The following is a 9512-nucleotide window of genomic DNA, read 5'->3' on the forward strand; positions in this document are numbered from 1 at the left end:
TCCTAAAATAGCCTTGTTGTTATATGACTGGTTTCAATCAACATCCATCCTGTGGCAATTAGTCGACTTTATTCAGAAAATGGTTCTTCCCTTGTATACATTTCCCTTGACCCACTGTTGAGCGAGGCATTGCATTAAAGCACACAAAAAACAAAGACATCAAAACTATTGGCTGACTGACAAAAACAACACATTAATCATGCGGAGGACCGTAATATAAAACAGCAGCCAGGGGTACATAATAACCATGGGATGGTTCTGGATGATGGAGGTTCTGGGCCTCAGAGGGGTTGAGACTGGGGCTCCATGGTTCTGTACATTCTGCAGGCCCTGTAAAGGTAGTGACATGGCTGTTGCCAGCATCTTACGCATGTATAGTATCCACTCCCCTGTTAAAAAGGTTGACTTATGGGCCCATCTCTACGCGATCGGCCCCGGGCTCTCATCACCCCCCTGGGATGACTGCTAAGGGTCGGCCATGGTCTTATCAGAACCAGGTGTGTTGAGGTGGGTAGAACAACAGAGGCAGCAGCAGTAACACTGACCGTCTTCAGCCAAACACACACACACACACACACACACACACACACACACACACAGTTTACTGGTGCTGATTAGGACCCAAGCGAGGAACCTGTTTTCTGGGTCACTGCATGCAAGGTGGGCAACACTTTGTACAGGGTTTACAGATGCAACAATGACAAGACAGTGCCGTGGAGGAACCCGTTTACATGCTACAAGTTCCTAGCAGAGCTGGAGATATGTCCAGTTTTACATTTTATGCCCAGTTCAATGTGGGGTCAGATGTCTCTTCCATCTGGAGTGAATGTTCCGTCTCTGAGACTCAGCATTGTTGACAGGGTTGGTCGTTCAGTCTCAAACTATTGAGGATGGTCCATATGAAAACGACAAACAGATCATTCACCCACTGTTTCCATGGTATAATATGGGATAATGGTAGTGCTGACACCAGCCCCAATAACACAGGTCAATGGCAGTTTGTAAACATTGGGATTAGCCAGGCATCACATGCAGGTACATGCTGTAATTGGATGAAGCATGGGTGGAAATAGCACGGACAGACAGGGGCCAGGTGAACGGAACCATAAAACACGCTACCGCGAGGAAGACTTCATCTCTCTGAGCTCTATCGGGGATCCAAGCACCTAACCATCTGGTAAGTCCACCCTTTTTCGTTCTGGTCATAGTTGTATTTCCATTGAAGTTGTTTATGACCCTGATCTGTTCAGCCTGATTCTCTGAGTGGCCTGCAGATGACATTGAGATGTTGTTTGGTTAGGAGTTGGCAACATTCCCCCGGAACATATCCAAAAGCGATTTTGTTTATTTTTGTGCAATGCAGTTAAAAGTACTAACCCATAGTATTTATAAAACAATTACACTCGTATGGCACTGTTTCAGAAGCTCCTTAACATTCAGACTTTGCCTATTTTAATAAACTTTTCAGACAGTATTGATAAATTGATCCCAAATGAGATCCCTTATTTACCGTTTGTGAATGCAAAGTTATGTAACTCTACACATGGCTGAGCTGGGACAATGTCTCTCAAAGTGAAACTGGCTTGGTAACTTGAGAGTGTGACGCAGTTAAATACCTCCTGCAAGCAATACGTAGACCAGAGTCAACATCAGTGATGAGCCGGGAAGAAGAACAACAGATGGGTCACAGACAAAGCTTGAGAATGTATTTGAGGGGAGGTGGACTACTTTTTATATGCCCTGCTAAGTCTGCAACCACTTTTAAATCTGCACTACGTAACTTACTTACTTACTTATTTAGTTACTTACGGCTATTTGCTGCAGCTATTAACTGCCGCTATTTACTCGAATAAAAAAAAAGCTGGACCAGAGACATTCTCAAGAATAAAACAAGCTTATCCAGGGAATTTTACTCTTATCTTTCTTTCTACATTTTTTGTATGTATTGCCACTATTTTATACAGCCATACCTGTAGCTACAACTCAAGCCACAAGAGGCTGCTAATGGCAAAACCTACATACTGCAGGTTTAAGTACTGAGTTAAACAACCATGGGGAAAAGTTGTTCAAACGGCCGGGTCAACAAAGGACTGGTGTGGGAATAATCTTTTTCAGAACAGAAGGCTCTTCATAAACCCACTTTATACCAGCTCAAGGTTAACAATAATACAGTTAAGGAAAGATAATGTAAACAGATAGGAATGTTAACATTTGATGTCTGCAGTTTTAATGCTCACTGCGCACAAGGATGAACGGTTACACATAAGTTCATCATGAGGTTGAAATAGTTAAATGAAAAGGTCTTAAGTTGAGTAAGGCAGGGATGTACTCCTCCTTGTTCCCAGAAGGTCTCCTCCCACCTCATATTTTTTACTAGTTTAGATACCTGCTTTAAAAAGCACAATAAAAAGTGGGGATGATCTTAAAAAAGATTGGTAGCTCTTGCAAAGCTATTTAAAATGTGTGTGTACAGAAAATGAGCACGTTTTCCAAAATGAGAAATTCCAACTGGGAAGAAAAACAAACAAGAAACCTCCTGCATCAGGGCAGTGTCAACAAATAAACACTTTGTGGGTTTTGGGATTAACAAGCCTAAGCCTCGCAAAGAAGACTGCTTCACTTTGCCACATTGAGATAGATGTGCAGTGCCATCAAGTGGTCGAGGTTTGAGCGTGTGCGTGTTTGTGTGTGTTTCTGTGTGTCCATGGGATGTTGATGTTGACCAACTTGGGCTCAGACTCAAATCCTATTAGTGGTCCTACTGGATAAGCCCGGGCGCCAGGGACATCTGCTGAGCGAAACACTTGCGTGAAACATGCGTGTCATCTGAATGTTTTAGCGTGGGTCGACCCTGACTGGGTGTGTATATGAAGGCGACTTATGCACTATTGTAAGTTATGTGAATGACCCCGCATGGAAGGGAGGTAAACAATAAACAAACGTTGTTCTTTTCGGGGCTGACTTCCCCTGTATGCAGACGAGTGAGAGGCTGAGGTCCAGGATGAGGATCCTACTGGGCTTGCTGGTCCTGGGGACCACCTTTGTGGCCCTCCACGCCGCTCTTGAAGACCAGCCCAACGCGCTCCCAGTGGAGACTTTGAAACGTGAGTTGGTGGAGTGGTCCATTACCCCTTCTCCCAAACACACACACACACACACACACACACACACAAACACACACACACACACACACACACACACACACACACACACACACAATGTAACGTGTGCAATATAGTATTAATTATTTATAATTATCAGCTCTAATATTTTTTTTTATAAATGCTCACACGGTATATGCGTCCCTTTACTTCTTGCATGTGGCTCAAGCAAATCCCCCGTTTTATACCTTTAATAGGCTTTGTCATTCCATCCAGAATTTCTATTGAAGTCTTACCAAAGTGAAGCCCCTTCTTTGAGAAGTGCTCTATTGAGCTCCACAATGAAACATCTGCCATAAGACGACACCATGTTCTCCCTCTACTTCTGCCAGAGTTGTCCCTGGATGGAGAGAAGCTGGTGGACGCGGAGGTGAAGAGAGCTTTGTACGGGGTCAAGGACATAAAGGAGGTGATGAGGACCAACGAACTCAAGCACCATCACCTCATGAAGTCCCTGAGACGCAGCAGTGAGAAGAAGGAGGTGGGTGACACACTCATGGGCCTACAGAGATACAGGCAGGTGGAGGTCTGATGGCTTCAAAGCGTCAAACAAGATGGCCATAAATGTTTCGGATTACTAGAGAAATAGTTTATCAATAGAAAGAAAGAAAGAAAGAAAGAAAGAAAGAAAGAAAGAAAGAAAGAAAGAAGATAACACGAATCCTATAAAATCATAGTACTACAAAAAGACGAATTAATGAAAAGACAAACAAACGATAGAATGAAAAAGAGAGAGTTTCTACAGCATGACGTTTCTGCCACCAGGGGGCAGCACAGCTAAAGCAGGAGGTGACTGAGAAGCTGATCAAGGCAGAGCAGAAGTGCCGGGACTCCCTCCAGGCCGAGTGGGAGCAGTGCAGGCCTTGTCTGGAGGAGGCATGCAAGTCATTCTTCACCTCCACCTGCCGTAGGGGCTTTGCCTCTTTCCGCGCCAAGGTATGGAAAGTCTGGGGGAACACACATGAGCAAAGGTCACTTGCCACCTTCAAAGCCAAAATGGAAAATTCCTTTCTGAGCATTGCCTGCGTTGTAAGTCAATCACTTTAGATAAACTTTAATGAAACATCGATGAATAATAAAAAACCTTCCCATTGACGTATTCGCTCCCCACAGGCGCAGAGCTTCTTCCACCGAGTGTCCCGCCGTTCCGTCCCCCAGGAGCCCACCGTGGAGGCCGGGGACATCATGGTCAACCAGGAGCCCGGCAGCCCACTGGCAGAGGCGGCCGAGGCGGCCCTCATCGAGGCCTCCTTCGGCCGGCTGATGCGGAGGGTGGGGGGCCTGGTGGAGCGCAGCAGCACCCTGGTGGGCCGCACCAGGAGCCGGCTGGACGACGCCCTGCGGGGGGCCTTCTTCAACAGAGACGAGGGCGAGAGCGGGAGCGACGGCGCGGGCGAAAGCGAGAGCGCGGACCCCGGCAGCCCGGGGCCGTTCGACCCGGCTCACGACTCGGGCTTCCTGCAGGGCGTGGGCCTGGAGGAGGTGCTGGACTCCTTCTACGACTTCGGCAGGAGCGTGGTGGAGGAGTTCGGGGCCGTGGTGGCCACCAAGGTGATCCCCAAGGACTTCCAGGGGCCGGAGGGAGGGAGGACGCAAGGTACATGCCGCCCCCCCCCCCCCCCCCCCACGAACACGTCCTAATTAATTCAAACCTAGTGGGTGAAGGCTTTCATTATTATCATAAACTCTTGCCTTATCATTCTTAGTCGCCCATTTTTTGATGTTCTAAGTAATACGCAGAAAGTTGTGTAGCTTGTAAACGTCATGCATAAATAGAGATACATATAGACATGCATTGTACTTTGTGTTTCAGGGTTTGGTATCTTGTAAAGGTGATGTTTATATCTATAGATACAGATATATTTGTATTGTACGTTGTGTTGCTGGGGTCAGTGCGGGGCGTGTTCCCTCGGTACCAACACAACAGACAGCTGTGTCGGGACCTGCGCAGACAGACCTCCGAGTGCTGGCAGCTGCAGGACCAGTGTGAGGCCTGCCAGGGTCCCCTGCTGAAAGGTAAACACAAGTACACACACACACACACACACATTAACACACCAGACACACATCATAAATACACACACACACACACACACACACACACATACATACATACACACACACAATCAGAAACACACAATCACGAACACAAACACACACACACAATCACATCCGAAAAGTCACACAATCATGAACACACACAAACACACACACATACAATCCTTTGCGTGCACTTACTTAAAACTCTCCTTTTTAATAACCAAATTTGTGTGTCCCTTTTCCCAGCACAAAACTATTTTGGGAGGGGAGAAAATGTAAATGAGCATAAATATTGTATATTTGGTGAGCATGAACATATAATTGGTGTTGCAAATACTTAGGGTTTAGTGAAAAGCGTAGACCTTACTCCTCTTAAGTATTATTCAAATACAATATCCCATGCAATCCTTCAAAGTACCCCTAGGGGTACTCATACCCCTATGTGAGAACCATCGTTCAGACTATAGCCTGTGATTTTCTCTGAAGTGGTTTCTGCCATATCAAGTAACCCGTAGGGGTTCGAACCGTCAACCCTTCGCATAACAGCCAAGTGCTCTACTTGCTCAGCTATTTCCAGTCGGGTCCCAGTGGGGAGCTTCAGGGGCAGATCAGTACGTGTTAAAGAAGGTGTTTCTGTGGGCTTAGGGTTTCTGAGATTCATCATCTACGTGGTGTCCACGAACCAAAACGGAAAGTTTGGTTCAGACAGTTGGAACAAGGACATGACACGCCATCCACTACCAGTGTGTGAGCACCACCTGGGTGATGCGGAGCACTCACCTCAAACTGGTGATGCAGTACGTTCCACACAGACGGACTAAACCCATCACACATCCTCCTCATACATTGGCCTCCCCCCGCCCCCCTCAGAGTGTCCCAGCGTGAGGGAGCTTCACGTGGCGCTGGAGGAGGCGTCCCAGCTGCTGGAGGTCTGCAGGGAGCAGTACAAGGAGATCCTTTCCGTGGTCCAGCGCCACACCGACCAGACCCTCAGCTGGCTGGGTGACATGGCCGCCGAGTACAGCTGGGTGGCGCCCGATTGGACAGAGGAGGGCAGCAGCGCCACCGGAGACAGCCCCTGGAACGTGTTCCGCATCACCACGGTGAGAGGGCGGGACGGGTGGGTGGGCGGGTGGTGAGTGGGTGGGTGGTTGATGTTTGGGTGGATGAGTGAGTGAATGGGTGGTTTGGTTGGTGGATGTTTGGGTGGATGAGTGAGTGAATGGGTGGTTTGGTTGGTGGATGTTTGGGTGGATGAGTGAGTGAATGGGTGGTTTGGTTGGTGGATGTTTGGGTGGATGAGTGAGTGAACGGGTGGTTTGGTTGGTGGATGTTTGGGTGGATGAGTGAGTGAATGGGTGGTTTGGTTGGTGGATGTTTGGGTGGATGAGTGAGTGAATGGGTGGTTTGGTTGGTGGATGTTTGGGTGGATGAGTGAGTGAATGGGTGGTTTGGTTGGTGGATGTTTGGGTGGATGAGTGAGTGAATGGGTGGTTTGGTTGGTGGATGTTTGGGTGGATGAGTGAGTGAATGGGTGGTTTGGTTGGTGGATGTTTGGGTGGATGAGTGAGTGAATGGGTGGTTTGGTTGGTGGATGTTTGGGTGGATGAGTGAGTGAATGGGTGGTTGGTGGTTGGATGGGCGGGTGGATGAGTGAGTGAATGGGTGGTTGGTGGTTGGATGGGCGGGTGGATGAGTGAGTGAATGGGTGGTTGGTGGTTGGATGGGCGGGTGGATGAGTGAGTGAATGGGTGGTTGGTGGTTGGATGAGCTGGTGGATAAGTGGTTGGATGAGCTGGTGGATGAGTGAGGGAATGGGTGGTTGGATTGATAACTGTCCCAAGTACGTTGCAGGAAACATTCATAAACAGTGTAACATAGGCAAATTACGAAAAAAAAAAACATCTTCAAATATTTGCGTGGATTGGTGCATTAAAGGGTCATTAACAGTCCTAATAACCACGACATCGGCCATGGATTCGGACTTCTTCCCCAGGTGTTGCCAAAGAGCAGCGGCGGAGAAGGGAACGCCACTGAGACGGAGGTCCAGGTCACCGTCCTGAACTCAGCCCCCCTCACCTTCTCCGTCCCCGGGGAGCTGAAGGTGCAGGACCCAGGCTTCCTCCAGTACGTCACCCAAGAGGCCCTCGGCAAGTACAAGGACATGGTCAGGTAAGAGCAACCAGTCTCTATAGAGGAACACGCTACAGACGGAGCCTCAGAACTGGCTCATGAGCTGTCTTTGTACACTTTCTATTGGAAAACAAATTGTAATTTGATTCAGCAATTATGGGATGGATCTAGCCCTCTTTATTGGTACTTTGGTAGACTTATGATTAGCCCTTTAATCTGTTGCAACATTTAACTTGATGTTCTGATGCTTGCGGTTTTCTTACAGACTCGAGGATGAGTAGAAGTCATAGGGCGTCACGCCCAGGATGAATATGTAAGGCTCAGCCGTCACTGCGGTTTTAAACTAAACGGTAGACTTCAGAGTACCAGGTAGTGTCACTGACTCGCTAGCGGAAATTCATGTTGGATATATGACCCGATGTAATCAGATCATTTCTTGCATGTAAAACATCTTGAAAGAATGTAATCCTTTGCAATAAGTGGAATGAAAAACACAATAAACTGAGCTTGTGAAACAGAATGTTATCCAAAATACCTTTTTTTAAATTAAAGAAAAGAGTGTGGTCTATTTATTCTAAGTGAATCATATGGTTCAAAACAAAAATAAAAACAATTGATTAAATATTAAGATATAAAAGACAACTTTTATTCAACTGATTTTCACTGTGCAAAATCGTACTAGTATCTATTCTCTAAAATGTCCATCTCCCAATTCTCACTTACTGCCAGCATTTGGAGTAAGCGCAAATTGGATTCTCAAGAGCAGTGCACCCAGGCACCAAGAATGAAATGAGAATGACTTACCAACTCTCCTCCTCCATTGATCGTTGAAAAAAAGAGGAAAGAAATGGGTAACAGGAAAATGGCTGCTGGAGTCGTTGCAAATCCTCATTACCCTTCTTTTGGACAGGTAAGGGATAAAAACACCATTAAAAAGGGCCTGTTCTTCACAGCCCAACTTCGATAGTTTCCCATTTCCATACATATAAAAAAAAAGAAGAATGAAGCCATCTTTCAACCTAAAGCCTTTGCAAAGCTTTTGTTCCTTCCAATAATAATGAAAAGAGAATGAGAAAGAGGTTTACTTCCTTGCCCGCCAAGGAGCATGAAATCCGTACATCATTCAGACCACAAAATTTGCTAATGGGGTAAACTAGTGATTACCAAGTTGGAGGGGGGGTTGTATCAGGCAATCTCGGCGAAATATCATCTTATCATCCCATCGTACTTTTGAATCATAGATTTGCATGGAATTTCAGATGTTGAAAGCATAGTTTTATTGTTTGTGATTTGTGAAGTAAAGTAAATCAAAAAAGACAGTAGTATAGACATCGTAGTCATGATCTACATTAGGGCTGGGTATTGCCAGGTACCTCACAATTCAATTCGAGTCTTTAGACCTTGATTCGATATTGATCCAATTGCTTCGATATCGATTCAATAATACGTGCAGATGACAAAAATACCTAAATATTATTTAGAAAGGGAATACACCATTGTATAGTTTTGTTCCTGAGCTAAACTTGCAGCATAAAGTAATAATCATAACATGGACAAATGTAAAAGGGCATGTACATTTAGGCATACTGTCTTCTAGATCACAATGACTGAGTATGATACTTTTTTTTTTTTTTTTAATGGAAATAATCGATTTCAAAAAAATTCTGAATCGAAATTGAATCGAGAACAAATAAATTGCAGTGCATTGATGAATCGATGTTTTTACCCAGCCCTAATCTACATGTAGAAAGAATCATATTGTGACAACAGTTAGATCACCGTCCCTCCTCACTCTGAAAATCCCCTGAAACCAAAATAAAAAAACACTTCTGTATTAGGAGATGTGGGCCGTTAGAAGCACTACATGATAGATCTTTTGACGCCAGCACAGCCCCTCTTGCTTTAAACACAAATATAAAAATCAACAGTAAAATTATTACTTTTAAAATGTTCACAGCTGAAGTGTCTCTTTCACCAACAACAAAAAAAGGTTAGAGCAAAAGGTTTCCCCCACATTAAATTCCATGTGTTAAACCTCCATTTTAACCATAATTTTCCATTTCTAGCTGTACGAAATGAAGACAAAAAAAAAGCAATTACCCTAATCATTCTCCGGCATGTACATCATCTTTGCATGTACATGGGCTACTGCTTGTACTCTTACCATTTTCACCTTCT

The 9512-nt window shown here is 45.4% G+C and overlaps 1 protein-coding gene across 1 annotated transcript; it reads left to right on the forward strand.

The window, feature by feature from the left end:
• Positions 1-2982: 2982 nt before the first annotated feature.
• Positions 2983-7377, forward strand: clul1 (clusterin-like 1 (retinal); the record flags this gene model as incomplete). The annotated part of the gene is made up of 7 exons (XM_079751684.1): positions 2983-3104; positions 3494-3642; positions 3927-4097; positions 4275-4758; positions 5055-5177; positions 6072-6304; positions 7198-7377. Exons 1-7 carry the CDS (start codon positions 3002-3004, stop codon positions 7375-7377), a joined length of 1443 nt encoding a protein of 480 aa, XP_079607810.1. The 5' UTR covers positions 2983-3001.
• Between the last annotated feature and the right edge of the window lie 2135 nt (positions 7378-9512).

Source organism: Pollachius pollachius (assembly GCF_949987615.1).
Source record: "Pollachius pollachius genome assembly, chromosome: 14".
Lineage (NCBI taxonomy): Eukaryota > Metazoa > Chordata > Actinopteri > Gadiformes > Gadidae > Pollachius > Pollachius pollachius.